This window comes from Diabrotica virgifera, chromosome 4, assembly GCF_917563875.1.
Source record: "Diabrotica virgifera virgifera chromosome 4, PGI_DIABVI_V3a".
Taxonomy (NCBI): Eukaryota; Metazoa; Arthropoda; class Insecta; order Coleoptera; family Chrysomelidae; genus Diabrotica; species Diabrotica virgifera.
Window position 1 is genome coordinate 92,314,482 of NC_065446.1, and position 21,226 is coordinate 92,335,707.

Genomic DNA, 21,226 nt, shown 5'->3' on the forward strand with positions numbered 1-21,226 from the left:
TACGAGTGGTTCTTGCTATATTACCATGGTCTTCGTTTTATGTGTATTTATCCATACCATGTTTACACAATGCGTTATTCCACGTCTGCAGATTATTTTGCAGGTCTTCTTCTTTTTCTGAAATCACAACTACATCATCTGTGAATGCACTTTCCGAAATAGTTACACTATGGAGATTCTTGTACCCTACATGCAATTTCTTTAGTTGCGGTGTGCAGTCTCTCATCATTTCGTCCATAAAGAGGTTGAAGAGGGTTGGGGTTATGACACTTCTTTGCCTTAGTCCTTCGGTTGGGGTTGGAGTTATGACACCTCCTTGCCTTAGTCCTTCGGTTGTTTCGAATTCTGTTGATTTCATGTTTTTATGTATTATGTAGTTCCTATTTCACTTAATATAGACTTTTGATGATTTCAACTAGTTTATCGTCAACCCCTCTTCTTAGCAAGCTGTCCCATACAGTTTGTCGTTTCACCCTGCCGAATACTGTTTCCTGGTCTATAAAGTCATACATGCTTTATTTTTAGACAGTAACGTTTTTTCAATTATTTGTTTTACCGTGAAAATATTATCTTGTACTCCACGTCCCTTCCTAAAGCCGATATGTGCTTCATTTAAAGTAGTTTGTGTAATGTTTCTGAGCTTCAATTAATATACAGTGATGAGTGTACCGACAAAAGCGTACCTAAGAACAGACAAAATAACGCAAAAGATGGAAAACATAATACGTTGTGAAATCAAAAGAAATGTAACTAGTAGATGTGTAAAATTATCAATAGGAACCTATAAATTTACATTACGTTACATACTTTTCCACCTTTAGACGTATTCAAGGAGTACGACGATTGTCACTGTGACATAATTTTACAAAATTCTCCTGTCACAGACGTCTAAAGGTGTGAAACTATGTAAATCTTCTCAAATCTCAAAGAAAATGTGAACTCCTCGTCTCACTAATTAATGATTCCTTTGAAAAAGGTAAATTCCCAAAGTGTCTAAAGATAGCCATTATTATTCCTCTTCATAAGGGTGGTGAAAAATCTAATGCTTTCAACTATAGACCTATTGCCTTACTACCGGTACTCTCCAAAATTATTAAGAGACTCACAAAAACCCGACTTATGTCCTTTATGCCATGTTTTCTGTGCTTCATGAGGTTTACCAAGCACTAAACAATAATCTTTATACTGCCACTGTTTTCTGTGACTATGCCAAAGCTTTGGATTGTGCAAATCACGACATTTTGATTAAAAAACTAAATTTCTATGGAATTCGAAGCATTTCTTTGAATTGGGTCCAATCTTACTTGAATAATAGGAAACAACTGGTTAGACCAAACAGTTGGAAGCATTTGTACTGTGGGTGTATAGAAGAATCCTGAAGATATCATGGACCGAGCATATAACAAACAACGAAGTCATGAGAAGAGTCAACAAAAGACTGGAAATATTGGAAACCATCAAGACATGAAAGCTGCAGTACCTGGGGCATGTTATGCGTAATGAGAGATACAACATACTTCAGTTGATTATACAGGGGAAAATCCAGGGCAAGAGAAGTGTAGCAAGGAGACGAATCTCGTGGTTGCGTAACTTGAGGGAATGGTACGGATGCACATCAACTGAACTATTCAGAGCAGCAGCATCTAAGATCAGAATAGCCATTATGATTGCCAACCTCCGTCGCGGAGATGGCACGTGAAGAAGGTTAGAGAAAATGACTCTAGTCTCAAAAACATTGTATGTGGAGTACCACAAGGTTCAGTATTGGGTCCTCTACTGTTCCTTATCTTTATAATTGTCATCACTAATTTAAAAATCGATGGAAATTTTTTCTTTTTGCTGATGATACCAGCATCACTTGGAGTAACTCAACTATTGAAACTCTTCATGCAACTATAACTTCTGATTTGCTTACTATAAAATCTTAGTCTGACTCTAATTTACTCTCTATTAACGTGGATAAGACAGTAGCATTATCCTATAAAAGTGCTCTTCAACCCCTGCTTGTTAATAACAGCCAGATCTCTACCGTTGATTCTGTAAAACCTCAAATTGTCCCTTCATGTCGATTTGTTAAGTAAGAAACTCGCCCCAGCCTGCTATGCTATAAGATCTGTTTCGAAGGAACTCAATTTAGCATCTTCTAAATAACATATTTTTCCTTGTTCGAGTCTCATCTAGGATAGTGTCTTCCTTTTTGGGGTTCTAGTACAGCTGCCCAATTAGATGTTATTTTTAAATTACAAAAAAGAGTAATAAGATATCTGTTTGGCCTCAGAAGAAGAACACATTGCAGAAGTTACTTCAAAGATCACGGAATTTTAACCCTTCCATCTATATATATTTTAGAAACAGTTTTCTTAATTCGTAAAAATTTGCATGTCTTTCCAGCAAGGCTACTAACATGTCCACTTTCACTTACTAACACTTTCCACCAGAAATTCAACTTTTGATATCTATTTACCGAACCCGTCTTCTGAGTTAGTAAAGAAACCTATATTATATTCCGCAAAAAAAACTATACAACCATCTCCCTTTACAACTCAAATCTGCAACATCTTTCCCCAAGTTCCGTAAAATGACAAAAGCTCATCTATCTAAAAGATCATAGGAATTATTCAGTGGAAGAGTTTCTTAACTAAGAAATTACAGTAATGTACAAGTAACTAAAAGTATATTTCTCTATATTTGGGTGTCACATGCAGCAGCTTAAACTTATTAGTTCCTATATACAGTTGAGTCCGCGAGTCTTTACCCGTGCGTCATTATTTAAAGCATGCGAAATAAGTCGATGATAAGTCGGAAATTGAAATTTACTAAACGCAACAGCAAGTGACAGTAAGTAAATTTCAATTTCCGACTTATCATCGACTTATTTCGTATGGTTTAAATGATGACGCACGGGTAAAGACTGGCGGACTATAAGTAATTTTAAATCAATTGGTAAACATAATTTCACTTACTTTATTCCTAAAATATTTATGCCTGGTTGCACCAACAAATCTTAAGCCCCAGCTTAGCCCAGCTCAGCTTATAGATAGGGCTTGTTTATCTTAGCAGGTCTTAACTGATAAGTTTAAGATACAATCCACGTGGCAATACAACGGCGCAACGCGTAAGTTTCGTAAGCGGAGCTTAAGGCACGTCTTAAGAGGAAACAGTAGCGATCAACAGGTAGAAACAAACGCGTTCCAAGATTGCGGCTCTAATTTTGAATATTTTGTCGAGATATTTGCCACACATATTCGTAATATAATAAAGAATGGCGGTACAGAGCCCAATTTCAGAAATTACTCTACAACTAAATAAAATATTGAAAAAAGTAGCCTGTACCGCCATTAAGAAAGACAAAAAAATACACTTTCTTCAAATAAACTTTTTTATCCCATGCCTAGATTTTGTGTAATCTTGGAACTACTAAAAACCGATTTTTTTATAACAAGAAATCGAACGTCACTGACTTGGCAACATTTCGCGCCTATGTGTATAAAAATTATTGTTTTTGATAGTATAAACGTCACTGTCAGTGTCGAATTACCGACGCACTGTTGCCTCACTTTTGAAAGTTCGCAGAACTTTCGCAATATCGGACCGCGTTTGTTGCCACCTGTTGATCGCTCCTGTATCACCTTAAGCCTAAGATCAATTGGTGCAACCAGGCATAAATTATTTACCCGAGATTTATAAAACCTATTTGAGAAAAATAAACTCATTCAACCTAACATGATTAAATCCATTTTCATTTTTATAAAATTTCGTAAGAACACTGGAACTGAATTTTTGAATGCGATTTTTAATTAAAATTATACTATAACTATAGTATTTTTACTACAAAAACGTTATTACGTAGGTCAAAATTTTTGACGTAAGAGAACTGTCAAAACATTAGAATGTGACTTTTCATTATTGCCATGTTTATAATAAACATGCCAATAATGAAAGTCACATTCTAATGTTTTGACAGTTCTCTTACGTCAAAAATTTTGACCTACGTAATAACGTTTTTGTAGTAAAAATACTATATACTGAATTCGCTCTATCGAGATTCACTTTGACACTGACGTTAGTAATTTCTTTTTTGAAAAGTTCAGTTGTCAGAAGCGACTGGAAATTACTACAAAACCAACGCACCTGCTAATATCCAATATTATTAATAGTAAACAGACATAAAAATAACATAAACCTTACGCCAATCAATAATTATTTGTTTACACCATTATAATGTATTGATAACAAATGAGAAAATTATTTATTGTACAAAATAAAAATATTCTGTAGAAATAAACTTCACAAAATTGTATGAGATTAGTAGACACTCCCACTATTTCTAATAATTCTTCTTTTTTAATGAAAGATTAAGTTGATTTGAGTTGATTTTAGCAGTTAATAGTGTGAGGTAGGAATTTTTGTGTTGTATGTTTCCTATTCCGAATGTGTCAAAAAAAATCTCGCGAGAGCGAATGTAGTATACTAATATTATATATCAGGGGTGGCCAAACTGAGGCTCGCGAGCCACATGCGGCTCTTTGAAGGACTACTTGTGGCTCCCGATTGTACCCAAATTATTTTTCAATTTTGTATTAGATATGATTTTAAAAAAATATTATCGTTCCATATGTGTTTCAAAATGTCTTTTAATTTACTGACAACAAACATGAAAGACTTTGTAACAAATTCTATTTCCATCCAAGATAAGAATGATATGACACATCGAAAACTGCGCTAACGAACATTACATAAGAGTGGCGCAATGTAAAAGTCAGTAATCAACCGAATCCAGACCGATTTTTGTATAACTCTTGTTACGGATGTAATTTGTAATTTGGATTAGGTACACATTTTACATTTTAGTCATTTTACTCGACTTAAAAAAACTTTTTACAATAATAAACTAGAAAAACTTAACGAGTAGGTATGTATATAAAAAAGCCGGAAGGAATATTGACCGAACTCCAAAATAGATTTGATCGTCTCTTCGTTGTTCTCTATATAAAATCGTCTCTTCATTTTTTTCTGAATTCATTTGAAATGAACATAGTTCATAAGGTGATTTTTTATTATTACCAATATATGACCCAAACAACATCTGGAGAATTAAAACTAATAGAGACGCAAGAAGATCAAGCTCGAAAATAAAACTGTAAGTCGACGAAGAATACCGAATTTTGGAAATTTGTACCAGAATCCAAGTAGGTAGGTACCCTAAAAAGGATGATTGTCGAATTATTTCCATATTAGGAACAACGTACTTGTGTGGACCATTTTATTCCATTTTATAATTCGTGAAATCCTAACACCTAACCAGTATTACCTAACCAGCATCTAAAAAAATTACTGAGAAGTACTGCCACATATTAATCACCAAATTGTAAAGAATTATCAAAAGAAGGAAAACAAAAATGTAATTAAGTTTTAATATTTCGTAATTTTATTTCGGTTTTCAGTAAGTAAAAGTTCTGTTAAAAAAATTGTAAATACCTTCTTTACATACTTTTTGCTCACACCACGGGCTCACGGAAGAAATCAAAATCAATGCAGGCATTAGACAAGGGGACAGCCTCAGTCCATGCCTATTTAATTTAATAATGGATGAAGTTATAGGTAGTGTTAACATAATGAATCAGGGATACAAAATGGGTAACCGAACCATGAGAATACTTTGCTACGCAGATGATGCAATCTTAATAGCCGAAAACGAAGATGACTTACAACGCCTACTACAAAAATTCAAAATAACCGCCGAAAAGTATAACCTGACACTATCCAAAGAGAAAACCCAATCGATGGTAATATCCAGGAACCCAATTAGATGTAAGTTAGTAGTGGACGACCATATAATCGAACAGGTAATGGATTGCAGATACTTAGGTGTGGAAATATCTAGCGACAGGCATCTGTGGCAAGAATCAAAACAGCAGGCAATGAAAGCAGCGAGAATATCTGGTTTCCTGAGGGATATAATCTGGCGGAATAAATATATGAGCACCGAAAGCAAAGTCCGCATTTATAAGACATGTGTTAGACCCGTACTGACATACTCAGCTGAGACAAGGGCCGAGACAACAAAGACCAAACAGATAATGAGAACAACAGAGATGAAAACCCTAAGATCCATAAGAGGTATCACACTCAGAGATAGAGTACGAAACGAAGACACATTGAGAGAGCTAGGCGTTCAGGACGTAGTGAGATGGACAAGAGCGTGACGACGCATGTGGAGGGACCACGTAGATCGGATGGACCCTGAACGTATGGCACATTGGGCGAAAACACAGAAGCCCAACACCAAGCGACCCATAGGAAGACCCAAAAAACGATGGTACGAGAGTTGGAGCTCCGGATCGCAGCAAAGACTGTAACAGAAGAAACAGGACATAGTCCTATTACAAGAAGAAGAAGAAGAAGAAGAAGAAGAAGAAGAAGAAGACATATTTTTGAATACGTATTTGATTTCGGCTCGCGAAAAACTTCAACTTGTGAAAAGTGGCTCGGACTATTAAGGACCTTGGCCACCCCTGTTATTTACAGTGCAAGTTGATTCTCAGTTAGAGTTGACTTTTCCTAGTTCGAGTCAACTCCAACTGAAACGAGCAGTAAAAGTTGATTTGAAAAATTTAAATCAACTTTTACTAGTTGAAGTTGACTCTTCCTAACTCTTGTTAGTAAAAGTAGATTATACAATTTATAGGAGTATAATCTCACGTGCATTTTTGATGAGTGTGCGTCTCTTTGTTTTGACCGTTTCAACTACTTATTAGTCCAGGCTGTAACGTCGCCCCCGTTAGGTAAATTATTCTGATTCGATTTTTTTGCACAAACTTACTCAAACAAATACGTCCTTATAACAAATACACAGTGTCAGACGGTACCGCGGTCGAAAAATTGTTTAACCAATTTTTGTTAACCAAATTCACAAAAATAATTCTTATCTACTTTACCTCATATTATGTATAAGTTTTTATTGTGTAAAAATTGTAAATATAGATAGCAGTACATGAAGGGTTTAAAGTGTGCCTGAAGTAATAATGTATTTTAAATGGGATTTACTTTTTCGCACTGTTTTTTAGCACACTTTCATATAATCAAATATCACACTTTCGCCTTGTCATGTTGATGACATGTGAGCAATAAATTACAAAAAAAGTTTTGACAGTTTTGTGGTTTGACAGAAGTTTGAATTTTTAAATGTCAAAGTTCTAAAAAATTGTAAAATAGAAATGTATTCCAGTGACGAAGAGTTGCAGTTTTTTAATTTGTTTTTTGGTAGATAAAATATTGTATGAAACTGTGCGTGAAGTACTTTTCGCGTACTTAGGCGATGTATAGCACCCGGCCCGCTCGTGCTCAAAACATCGCGTGCGTGCGCAAAAAGGATACTTCACGAACTGTTTTATAAATAACTAAGTAATTCACTCCGGACAAATTTTTTTAGATTATTTTGGTCATTCGGAGCAAAAAAGGTCTCTTGTGATTTTTTTTTTAATTGATAGTTTTCGAGTTATACGCGATTTAAAATTTAAAAAATACGAAATGACCATTTTTAAGGCTTAATAACTCAATTAAAAACTATTATTATGAAAGTCAGAAAGTCACCTAATCAAAGTTTAAAGACCCCCCTACAAGATCCTGAAAAAATTTTTGTCATTATTTTATTACTAAGCTGTTATTTTTAATTATCAACAATGAGCGCTAAAAGCATATTGAGGCGGCCGTCAATGTGAGTGCGAGTAAGATCCTCCATTCCGACCGTCCAATGGTGCATCTCAGTCGCACTCACATTGACAGCCGCCTCAATACGCTCCTAGCGCTCATTGTTAATAATTAAAAATAACAGCTTAGTAATACAATAATGACAAATATTTCTTCAGTACCTTGTGGGGGGTCGTTAAAATTTGATTTGGTGACTTTCTGACTTTCATAATAATTTTTAACTGAGTTATTAAGCCTTAAAAATGGTCATTTTCGCATTTTTCAAATTTTAAATCGCGTATAACTCGAGAAAAATAAATTTTACAGAAAAATCACAAAAGACCTCTTTTGCTCTGAATGACCCAAATTAATGATGTAAAAAAAATGTCCGAAGTGAATTTTTTTGTGAATTTGTTTAAAAAAAATTGTTTAAACAGTTTTTCGATTACGGTACCACCTGACACACTGTGGATTCGTTATAAGGCCGTTACACACTTTTGAGTAAGTTTGTCCAAAAAAAATCGAACTGGAATAATTTACCTAACGGGGGCGACGATACAGCCTGGACTATAAATATCACGATTTGAACATAATATACAGTAACATTTAATTTCTAGAATCGGTTGTTTGTGTGAATCAACTTTTACTAAATGGCATTGGGAAGAGTATACTTTAACTAGTTGGAGTCTACTTTTACTAGTAAATGTTGAATAAAAATCTTCATTTTATACTTACAATCAACTTTTACTAAAACCAGCCGTTTGAGTCGACTCGAACTAGGAAAAGTCAACTCCAACTGGATAATCAACTTGAACTGTAACATAATATATACTTTATACTAATATATCAACCTTTGTTATGCAAAATTTATTATGCATATATTTGTTATGCGTTGTTATGTTATATATTGTTATTATTTAATATTTGAATAATGAATGAACCTCTGATTCATCAGGGAATTTCTTTTTTGTTTATTTAGTAGCTTTTTATTTATAAAAATATTTAACTTAGAATTAATTTGTAATTATATTATTATTGAATTATTATATTATAGCATTGTTATACAGTATGTCCCTGTAAGTTGTATCCATATGGAAAACTTTTTATTATTAATTTTACGAAAAAAAGTTATCCTTCATAAAAAGCTCTGCATGGTCCAAAACCTAAGATTCAACCATCAAATATCAAATTTTATGAATATTATACGAGGTGTGTCAAAAAGTTTGAATTTCACTCAAGAGTAAAGTAGGTAGCTTTATTTTTCGCAATATTGAAAATTGCTATTATAAAAAGTTGTTTGGAATTAAAAACTATATTACAATATGCAATTACATCCTTCTAATTGAAATTTTTTTTCTTTTTGAAAAATTATGGATAACTAACATTATTGTCAGTTACCTATTTCAATTCTGATAACTCTTTTATTATTAATTTTAGGATAAAAAGTGATTCTTAATAAAAAGTTCTGCATTGTCTAAAACCTAAAATACAACCATCTTATGTCAAATTTTATCAATTTTATACGAGGTATGTCAAAAAATATGAATTTCTCACAAGAGTAAAATATCTTTATTATTCACAATATCGAAAATTGTTATTATGAAAAGTTATTTAGAATTAAAAACTATGTTTCAGTATGTAATTATATTCTTCTAATTGAAATATTCTGAACTATAGAGGTACTTTACTTTTGATCTAAATTTATCTTTTTTGACATACTTCGTATAAAATTGATAAAATCTGATATTGATATAAGATGGTTGTATTTTAGGTTTTAGACCATGCAGAACTTTTTGTTAAGAATCACTTTTTTTCGTAAAATTAGTAATAAAAGTGTTATCAGAATTGAAATAACAGAAATTAAAGTTATGTTATCCATAATTTTTCAAAAAAGATTTTTCAATTACGAGAATGTTATTGCATATTAGAATATAGTTTTAATTCCAAACAACTTTTCATAATAGCAATTTTCAATATTGTGAAAAATAAAGCTACTTTACTCCTGAGTGAAATTCAAACTTTTTGACGTATCTTGTAGTATAATATTCATAAAATTTAATATCTGATGATTGAATCTTAGGTTTTGGACCATGCAGAGCTTTTTATGAAGAATAACTTTTTTTCGTAAAATTAATAATAAAAAAGTTTTCCATATGGATACAACTTACAGGGACATACTGTATAGGAAAGCATGATGAAAAGTAAATAAACATCCAGTCACTTGAAAGGTAAACAGGTCAATACCTCTAATTGTTTTTATAACTGAATCGATTTTGCTAAATATTTGGAATTAGGCTTATCTTATACCTCTTTTCAAAAGTTATATATACTCGCACTAGGTGAGCTTTATCTTTAATGAGTGAAAGGGGTAAAAATTAACCATTATTGACTTTTTTTTATAGTTATTAAGGTACCAAGGGTATTATAAGGATAATAACGCTTGAGGTCAATGGTGTATATACCGAGGGTCTTTGGCCCGAAGTCCGAGGGATATACGTTGACCGAAAACGTTATTATCTATAATACCCGTGTAAATTTGAATGAATTTTGAATTAATTAGTTAACTGACTTCGAAATCATGTCATTACTTGTCAAATAATATACCAGTCGGACATTAAATGAATTAATAAATACGTAATGTTAAATTATGCAATTGACATAACATTTTGAATTATAATAACGGATATTGTGTACGTTCTCAACCATTAAACATTAAAAACAACCTCTTTTGATAAAAATAATTGTAAACAATCGCTTAACAGGTTCAAACGTTTTTATAGTGCATTTATATTATCTACAGTGTAATTATCTGCTTTTTTATAAAATAATTTTAGTTAATTACAACACTTCAAGCCTTAGAATGGCCCCCATGTCAAAAATATATAAAAAAAACTTTTCAACAACTTCATGTTCAAATTTTAAATGCACATTTGTGTATTCAAAAATTTCTTGTCAATAAAATATTTTTTGATTGATTGCATATTTTCCAACATGGTTGCAACTTCCCTTTGATAAATGTGTAAATAAAAATTAAGTATATTTTATGCTTTTTATTGAAAAAAATTATGTTAAAATGAATATAAAAAATATTTTTCCAATAAAATGCAATTGGTTTTTTTAGGATAACTCGGAAAGTCAATTTCAAAAGATACAAGACTAAGTACATTAAAATATTTTAAAACCTTTTATTTTTAAACAGTAAAGGGCCAAAGTACTGATTATATGTGTGTCAGGTACTTTATATTAAATTTCAATTGGCAATATTTCTGTGATTTTTCGAGATACATACAACAAAAATAAGAAAATTTAAATTTTTGTTAAGAAAAAAGCTATATTTTTTTTCACATAGCTTCTACGGATTTAGATTTATTCTGGAAAAATGTAAATTTTTAGATAATTCCAAAAAAAATTTAATTGAAACAGGATATTTTGAAGAAATAACCATTCTAAATGAGCTTAACTTTAGGAGGTTATAAATACCATTAAAATAAAATTAATTGTAGAAGATATATTTAATTTCAATTCTGATAAAAATAGTATTACTTCGTATTCTGCTTTGTTTTAATTGAAATGACTCTTAATATAGCTTATCGTTTCGAAAGTTCTTTTAAACACTTTAAATTTTCTATGAGCTTTTTCTGAAAAAGATTTCCACTTTCCTATATATGTTTGATGTTAAATACATCGACTCTTCTTCTTCTTTATCATCATCACTATCTTTACTCTATCTACTGATGCTCTGAAAAGTTCTATAGAACTGCATTTGAACCATTCCCTTAAATTCTTCAACCATGACACTCTCCTTCTTCCTATACTTCTTCCGCCTATCTTTCCCTGTATTATCAGTATTAGCATTTCATATAGTTGTCCCCTCATTGCGTGTCCCAAATATTGTAACTTCCTTATTTTTATTGTGTTTATTATTTCGCATTATTTACCCATTTCTCGCAATACTTCCGTGTTCGTTTTCTTCTGTATCCATGCTATTCTAAGCATCCTTCTGTAACAGCACATTTCAAATGACTGTAGCTTATTTATGTGTTCTTGCTTCAATGTCCAGCTTTCAAGTCCATATTGCAGCATTTCAAAGCTCTTACTCTCAGTTCTAAGCTAAGGTCATTGTTGCAGAGAATTGTTTTCATTTTTACAAACACATTTCTTGCTATTTCTATCCTGGTCCTTATTTCTGTTGTTTAATCATTTTTCTCTGAAATCCAGGTTCCTAGGTATTTGTATTTATCAACCCTTTCTATCGGTACATTTCCCAAATGTATGCTTGTTTGTATGTTCGTTTTCTTAGTTATTATCATGTATTTGGTCTTTTTTATATTCATTTTTAGTCCATATTCTTCTCAGAAACTGTTTGTTTTGTTTAGTTGTAATTGGAATTGTTCAGCAGAGCTTGCAATAATCACGGTGTCATCTGCATATATTATGTTGTTAATATGACTTGTTAGAATGGAGACATAATACATCCCTGCCTAACTCCTCTCCTGATTTCAATTTCTGGACTAGGTTCGTTATATATTACAGTTTGTGCACTTTGATTCCAGTAAAGGTTTGTTATTATTCGTAAGTCCCTTTTGTCTATGTTTTTAGCCTTTAGAATTTGGACTAATTTTTCTAAACTAATTCTACATTTCTTAAATGTCTAACTTTGTCAACTGCTTTCTCAAAATCAACGTAACAAACATGAACATCCACATTCATGTCCATGCATCTTTGAGCTAACACATTAAAAGCAAATAACGCCTCTTTGGTTCCTAGTCCGTCGAGTATTGTACCCCAAAAACACAAAGTCATCTTTAAACAATAATAAATCGCTTAGTATTCTACTTAGAAAACTTTTAAAAAATCCAATCTTTTTGCTTTTTTTATAAGCTTTATTTACACATTTTTCAATAAAACGCTTTGTTTTTGGATTATTCGTAAAAAATCATTGGAAAACATGTTTTTAAATAAAATTTTAACTCACGAGACGGGGTGCCAACCACCCCAGGAATAGAAGCACACATCGATACCAGGATACCTTACGATTTTTTGACCAATTTCCTACTAACTGTAAAAATTTCGAACAAATCGGTGCAGTTATAAGAAATTTCTACTATAAGTACACTCACGGAAGGTTTTCACGTTCGATCTCGTTAAACCTCCATCGATTTTCATGAAAATTGGTGACTAGTTAGACTAAATACACACTTAGAGGATACCTCAGAAAACAAAATTGACATGTTGCCAACTTGCGCTTTTACCCAAAGGATGGAGTAGGTACACTCCTTTTCATTGGTGAAAATTATTATATTAAAAATAACCCCATAAATCGATAGAGGGACAAATTCTAAACAAAATTTGTTATATCAAGTTAATAAAATAAATCAATACTTTTTGAGTTATTAAAGATCAAAATAGTCTAAGAGCTGGAAGCGGATTTTGTGCGTGATAAGTAATATGGAAAAACTATACGGGGATATGTTGAATTAGTTGTGTACATGACTTTCACCAACGGCCGGAAACCAGAGTTGGGGCCGAGGGTTAAAGTCGCGGATTTTATTATTTTTTTTATGACGCTCATGATCGAGATAGTGCACCAAAATTTGGGAATAAGTAGGTCATGACGTACCTAAGTAAAATCTCAAGGGGCTCAACGCTGCGTGGCCGACAAAGGGATTTTACTTAGCTAAGTCATGGTCTACTTATTCCCAAATTTTGGTGCACTATCTCAATCTAGCATGTCGCAAAAAAACCCTTATATTTTTTATATTCACACCTACCCCCACCCCTTTATCGGCCACGCAGCATTCCACCCCTGGAGATTGTACTTAGTTACCTCATGACCTACTTATTCCCAAATTTTGGTGCACTATCTCGATCATGAGCGTCACAAAAAAAAATAATAAAAACGGCGATTTTGACCCCTTATAACTACCCTCATGCCCAACTCTGATTTCCGGCTCTGAGGATTTTACTTAGTTATGTCATGGTCTACTTATTCCCAAATTTTGGTGCACTCTGTCAATCACGAACGTCGCAAAAAAACCCCTTATATTTTTTGTATTCACCCCTGCCCCACCTCTTTGTCGGCCACGCAGAGTACCACCCCTGGAGATTTTACTTAGTTACGTCATGACCTACTTATTCCCAAATTTTGGTGCACTCTCTCGATCATGAGCGTCACAAAAAAAATAATAAAAACGGCGACTTTGACGCGTTATAACTACCCTCATCCCCAACTCTGGTTTCCGGCTCTGGGCATTTTACTTAGTAATATCATGATCTACTTATTCCCAAATTTTGGTCCACTATCTCAATCACGAACGTCGCAAAAAACCCTTTATATTTTTTATATTCGCCCCTACCCCCACCCCTTTGTCGGCCACGCAGCGTTCCGCCCCTACAGATTTTACTTAGTTACGTCATGACCTACTTATTCCCAAATTTTGGTGCACTATCTCGATCATGAGCGTCATAAAAAAAATCCGCGATTTTGACCCCTTATAACTACCCTCGGCCCCAACTCTGGTTTCCGGCCGTTGATGAAAGTCATGTACACAACTAATTCAACATATCCCCGTATAGTTTTTCCATATTACTTATCACGCACAAAATCCGCTTGTATCTCTCCGACTAAAAGTAAAGTTTATACAAAAAATGAGAATAGTTGACGCTAATAAAAAATCGAATAAATTACTTGCTTGAAAGACCATTTAATTAATTCAAAATCAGTTGTAGGTAATTGAATGCATGTTTTTTTCAGCGAGTACTCAAATCTAAGTATTCAAGCTAAAATAACGGGAAAACGATGCATTTTATAAAATAGATTTACTAAACACTTATCAAAGTACTTAGAAATACCTATCAAATAAGTTCCATAAAAAGTTTATAGCATCAAGATAAGCAAGTTATGACGAAAATAAGAGAACCCTTTCTAATTTTTTTAAGAAAAAGTGAAAATTAAAACATATTTAAAACATATTAAAATTTATAGTACCTAATCCCTATACTTTTGCATAATTAATGACTTTCAAAAATTTTGACTGGTTTAAAATTCATATTTTTGAGAAAAAAATATGATTTAAAAAAATCAGAGTTTTTCAAATTTTCGTAAATTTCATTTTCCTAACTCCAAAAATACAGATGATATACGAAAAAAGTGATACAGAACGAAATTTGAGCTTTTTTGCAAAAAATTACTTCAAAAATGAATAACCATTTTTAATTTCGTTGCAAAACGAAAATACAGTTAAACTATATTCTACTCCAATTAGAGAGTGCAGCAAGCACCTCTACCGGTTTCGAAACTTATTAGTCTCTCATCAGGAGACACATATGCTGCTCTCCCTGATCCAACCAAAACAAACCCCAGCGTGCAGTCCCGGATTGCAACGAACGAAATGGCATAGATGCCCTAGCGTCAACTGCTAGCAAAAAGACTAAGTTTTTACTCTAATGGCATAGAAAACAACATAATGCTATTCTACATCCCACCAGAATGAAAACAATGGGAACCTTCTCTGGTTACACCTCCGAGGCTTCTACAATTTGCAAGCCATACGGATGCTGAGACTAAGGAAGATGAGGGAATTCTACAATTTACAATTCACGTCCCACCTGCTCAGCGCGGTAAAGTTCCAACGAGAATGGTTCCCTTCATACTCCAATCAGAGTAAATGTAAAACAAAAATGAATGACCATTTTCAATTTCGTTGCAAAACAAAAATACAGCCGAACCATATTCTAGTCCAATCAGAGAGTGCAGCAGCACCTCTACCGGTTTCGAAACTTATTAGTCTCTCATCAGGAGGCACATCTTTCTAAAAAATTACTTGTCCTTTTTATTTTGTAGGATAAAAACTAACTGAGATAGAAACATTTAAAGTCTAAATTTTACTACGAGAGCCATGTAACCGGGGTCCTTTAACCTTTATCTTTAAAAAAAGTATAGGGGATCTAAAAGATTAAATTTAATACTATTTTATAGCCCTTGAAATTACCTTTCAAACGGTTTTTGGATAAACCTGAGATCATAAAAATTAGGAGAGTTATTCTAAAAAAACACAATAGGCAACATTTTTTGGAAAAATTTTTGGAACATAAATTTTGAAACAATTTTGGAGCATAAATTTTGATGCTACCAACTTTTTCTGAAGCTAATTTGATAGGTATTTCTGAGTACTTTGACAAGTATTTAGTAAGTATAATATGTAATAAAACGCATAATTTTCCCGTTATTTAAGCTTGACTAGTTAGATTTGAGTACTCGTCGAAAAAAATATATATATTTAATTACCTATAACTAACTCAGTTTGAATTATTATTAAAAGGTTTTTCGAATAAGGATTTTATTCGATTTTGTATTAAGTACCTTCAATTGTGGTAATAACATTTTTGTAAAAACTTATTTGAGTTGTTTATGAAAAACCGCTTTAAAACATGTCGAGAAGGGGTGAAAGCGCAAGTTGGGACCATGTCACTTTTGTTTCTTGAGGTATTCTCTAACCACTCACCAATTTTTATGAAAATTGATGGAGGTTCACCGAAATCGGAGGTAATAGTTAATTTTTACCTTCATACACTGTACCTACTTAGTACCTACCTAACTTCTAAAATATTCTCTTAAATACTTACCCAATAATTCCAAAGCAAGGAACATGAGTAAGAGAGGCAGTTCTATTAGATTCGTTTTAAAAGCCATTTTTATTCTAAAACACAAATCAAGTATTCATTTTAATATAACACAAATAGACATAGACATTATGGTATGGGAGCCCAAGCGGGGATTTTTGCAGTAACTCGAGCGCGTCAGATTATCATATGGGGAGAAACCTGGTACCCTGTAGATGTACCTCTACCATATATTGGCTCTAAACACAGGGGAGTTTGTTAAGGGGGCCGAAAAAAAATCTATCCTTAGAAAAGCTCGAAATCGTCAGATTAAGATAGGGTAAGTTAAGTATATGCAAAACAGTGTATATTTCAAAAATCTGACGATTTTAGCGGGGCGTAAGGAAGTTGGTGAGTCACAAAGTTTCACAAGAAAAAAGCGAATATTTCGCGAAATGAACGATAGATCTAAAAACTAAAAAATACTTGCTCAATATTTGTCAAAAATCTATCGAATGATACCAAACACGACTCTCCCAGGAGAGGGATGGGGGGTAAATTTAAAATTTTAAATACGAATCCCGCGATATTTCGCGAAATGAACATCAGTTCGAAAAACTGAAAAATACACTTATTCAATATGTTTGAAAAATCTATCGAATGGCACCAAACACAACACCCCACGGAAGTGGGCGGCCTATTTAAAATTTTAAATAGGCGGTCCCATTTTCCATTGAAGATTCTGATTTCATACGTAAAAATAAGTAACTTTTATTTGAAACATTTTTTCGAATTATGGATAAATCGCGCTATAATCGGAAAAAACGATTGTTGAAAATGAAAAATTAAATTAAAAATGGAAAGTCCCCACTAAAATGGAAAACTTTACTTAATTTTTTTTTGGTTTTAGAACTTACTCTTCACAACCCAATAGGTCCCCAAAGCGCTCGAGTGACTGCAGATTTAGCATACTTTTCTCCCCTACTATTATTATTTTTCATTATTTGTGACTTTCTATGCCAGTGCAATTTCCTATTATTAGTAGAGGATCTGATATAAGGTCGATCTGCAACGATCTGTTTAATGGATAAAAATTATTTGATATGTAATTAAGAGCCGGTTGTTCGAACGCTAATCAACAATGATCATTATCAAATAATTAATTACTGTCAATGTCAATTGTTAAAACATAATTAATTACAATTCTGAGACTATAATCAATTAATATAACAATAATTATTAACATAATTAATAATAAATCTCATAATTGTAATTAATTATGTTTTCAGCAACCCAAACAAAGTTGACATTGACAATTTTGGTGACAGTAATTAAATATTTAATAATGATCATTGTTGATTAGCGTTCGAACAACCGGCCCTTAGTATGTTAACAATTACAAAAAACAAGAGGTGCCCAATATAATTTTGTTCTGACTATAATTAATTAATAATTAAAAAGTTACTTTTTTTATAATTAATAAAAATCGATCCGGGCAGATGTTTATTATTTTAGATTTTTCTAAATAAAAAAGATCTTTTGTAATTTGTTCTCTTAAGATGATCGCTTTCGAGTTATAAACAATTTAAAACTGAAAAAAGAACGAAAGATGACGTTTTCAAGGGTCAAAACGCAAGTAAAAAATATTATTTATGTAATCATAAAGTACCTAAATTCAAGTTCAAACCTTCTTCTATCGGGTCCCAATAAGAATTTTTGCTATGTTTTATTCTAAATTATATTTTTTTATTTGTTAATGAGGAAGGTTCCTTATGGGAAGACGGGCAAACGGGCTGCATTAACAACTAAAAAGCAATGTTTTAAAATTAAACAAGTCCAAAATACTTATCAAGAACTGATAGAATAAGAGTCTAAGTTTTGAACAGGTTTGAAAATAAGGTTTTAACTGGAATCTATGCATTTCGTAATTTCAAAAATGATATTTTTTACTTATGTTTTTGAGCCTTAAAAATCGTCATCTTTTGGTCTTTTTTAGTTTTAAATTGTTCATAATTCGAAAACTTGAAGAGAAAACAAAAGACCTTTTTGTGTAGAATGACCCAAAAAACATCTGCCAGGCCGAATTTTTTTTTATTTATACAAAAAACAACGTTTTTTAATTATTAATTAATCATACTCAGAACAAAATTATATCGGGCATCCCTTGTTTTTTATAATTATTGTTAACATACTAAATTACATATCCAATAATTTTTATCCATTAAACAGATGGTCCAGGAACCGAAGCTTTTCACTTCGCAATTTTTACAGAATGGATCGATTTGCTTGAAAATTTGAGAATATGTAGTAGATATTCCAAGGATCAAAATCTATATGATGCCGAAAGGCGCTTTTACCATGGGTGTGGTTGCCGCCCCATCTCGGGGGTGGAAACTTTTTATTATATTTTGACCGCAAAAGTTGACAAAAACATTTATTCTAAGCTAAAAATGTTCTATACATTTTTTTGATAAATTAATAGTTTTCGATTTATTCGCTATCGAAAATGTTAGTTTTATATCGGAAAAATCAATGTTTTTCGATAATACTCATTTACGATTCACTCAATTATTGCCGTAGAAAAATTTTTTAAAACCAAGTTCTTGTGAATTAAATAACCTACAATTTCATTTTTAAACATTTTTTCGTATCTCTGATGCTAATCTTTCGATTCTGAAGAAAATAGCATTTTTTATTAAACTACAAAAATTCGTATATCGCTTTTAACTCCAGTTTTTTTTAAAACTAATCACTCTAAGCCAGTCAAACTTCTAGAATCTATTAATAATACATAAATAAAGAAGAATGAATAAGACCAATGATTAAAAACACCACTAACTTATATTATTATGCTTCCAATTGGATTTCTCCTTTTTTTTTTCAAAAAAAATATATTGATTTTTTAATTGTAGATTTTCTATTTTTTATCTTAGAAAGTTTGACAAAAAAGAATGTAGGTTTTTTACAAAATCTATAAGCCTATTAATATTAAACTTTTTAAAATCCTCAGTCGCAAGACGAGGTGACTTTGAAAGGGTTGGTAAAGGTGGTTTTTGCATGTTATTACAAGTTTTAATTATCAATAGCTCACTCAATTTTTTCCGCAGAAAAAATGTTTGCAAACCAGTTTCTTGGGAATTAAATAAGCTACAATTTCATATTTAAACGTTTTTTCGTATCTTTGATGGTAATTTTTCTATTCTGAAGAAAATGCCATTTTTTCCAAACCACAAAAATTCGTTATTCGCTTTTAACTTAATTTTTTTAAACTAATCATTCTAAGCCGGTCAAACTTATAGAGCCTATTAATATTACATAAATAAAGAAGACCAAATAAGTTCAATGACTAATTTTAATTGGGTGGTGATTAGAAGGTTGCTTCCTATCACTTTTTCGCTGAAAAAAAAATAGGGACTGACATTATTTTCATTATAAGTCACTTAATTTTTGAGCTAGAGACTTTTTTTATTTCTGGAGATAGATATTTTTAAATACTTTAAATTAGTTTGAACAAGTTATCCTCGAAAAATGCATAGTTTGCATAATCAAGTATAGCTCCATTACTATTGGTCTCAACGAAAATTAAAAAACACCGTTTTGTTTATTTTTTCAAAAGGTACATTTTTGTTAAATAAAGTTGTTTTGATAAAACGAAAACTTTTGGAGTTATTAGCAGAAAACTTATTAAAAACATTGATTTTTTCGATATAAAACTAACACTTTCGATAGCGAATAAATCGAAAACTATTAACTTTATCAAAAAAATCTATAGAATGTTTTTTGCTTAGAATGAATGTTGTTACTAACTTTTGAGGTCAAAATATAATAAAAAATTTCCACCCCCGAGATGGGGTGGCAACCACCCGCATGGTAAAAGCGCCTTTCGGCATCAATAGATTTTGATCCTTGGACTATCCACTACTTATTCTCAAATTTTCAAGCAAATAGATCCATTCTGTAAAAATTGCGAGTTTTTGTCCTATTTTAAACTTCATTACTTTTAAGCTTCATAACTAAGATGGGTGCAGATCTACTTTACTTATTAGACTATATGAAAAGATTACATTACTTTTATTACATATTCAATGAAAGATGGCAGTTAATTTATTGATATAATTTGTTGCTTTGAAGATAAAACAAACGCAAATTTTACAATTATTTGTTTTTACTCATTGTCCTTCTGCCCTTCAAAAAATTGTCTATTTGTGTAAGGGGATTTTTTTGACTGAAGATCATCTAACTAAAAATTTTACACACAAAAAAGAAAATATGTACTTACCCTACAATTACAATAAATTATTTCTAGTTATCCTCGATATAAAACTTATTTTCTCCTTAAATAAACACTTAATCAAACTCTGACTAGAAAATGTAGTTATAATAGTTCAAATTTTTATATTATGTACACCATACGTATGTCTACTAACTACCTATATATACTGTCTCATTAATGCACATTGTTTTTTATAAATATTATTATTATATAAAGACAGCGAACTTAATCATAATATTTATTTCTATCATTTATTCTAGTTTCCAGGATTGATTTTTTAAATGATTTGTTGTTTTCACATATTTTGAAAAAATGTGAAACCGTTGAATTATTCACCACGTCGGTTCGTAATCACATCTCCTCCGTTATTATAGAAGATAAAATGACAAAGGGAGCGTTCAAGTATTACGTAACGCAGGTTGGGAGGGGGTCAAAAAATTTTCAAAAATTGCGTTACGCAATAGTTAAACTCCCATTACAGTGCGTTACGTAGGGGGGGAGGGGAGGTCAAAAATCTTCAAAAATCGCGTCACGTAATACTTGAACGCTCCCAAATGAGGTATTGAATGAAAACTAATAACTAATAACCCAAGTATCGTATTAAAGGTGAGAAATTTTACCAGGAAACAAGAAAAATGGAAAGAGGATATAAGAAACATAACC

At 31.9% G+C, this 21,226-nt stretch overlaps 1 protein-coding gene across 1 annotated transcript in view; it reads right to left on the reverse strand.

Moving 5' to 3' along the window:
• The window catches only part of LOC114338698 (proton-coupled folate transporter-like), a 123,033-nt gene extending 102,186 nt beyond the window's left edge, over nt 1-20,847 (reverse strand). Inside the window, exons 1-2 of the mRNA XM_050648266.1 lie at nt 20,570-20,847; nt 16,315-16,388 (exon numbers count right to left, since the gene is read on the reverse strand). Coding sequence (XP_050504223.1) covers nt 16,315-16,381 — 67 coding nt within the window. The 5' untranslated portion in view covers nt 16,382-16,388; nt 20,570-20,847. The remainder of the gene's footprint in view (nt 1-16,314; nt 16,389-20,569) is intronic.
• Nucleotides 20,848-21,226: the final 379 nt, after the last annotated feature.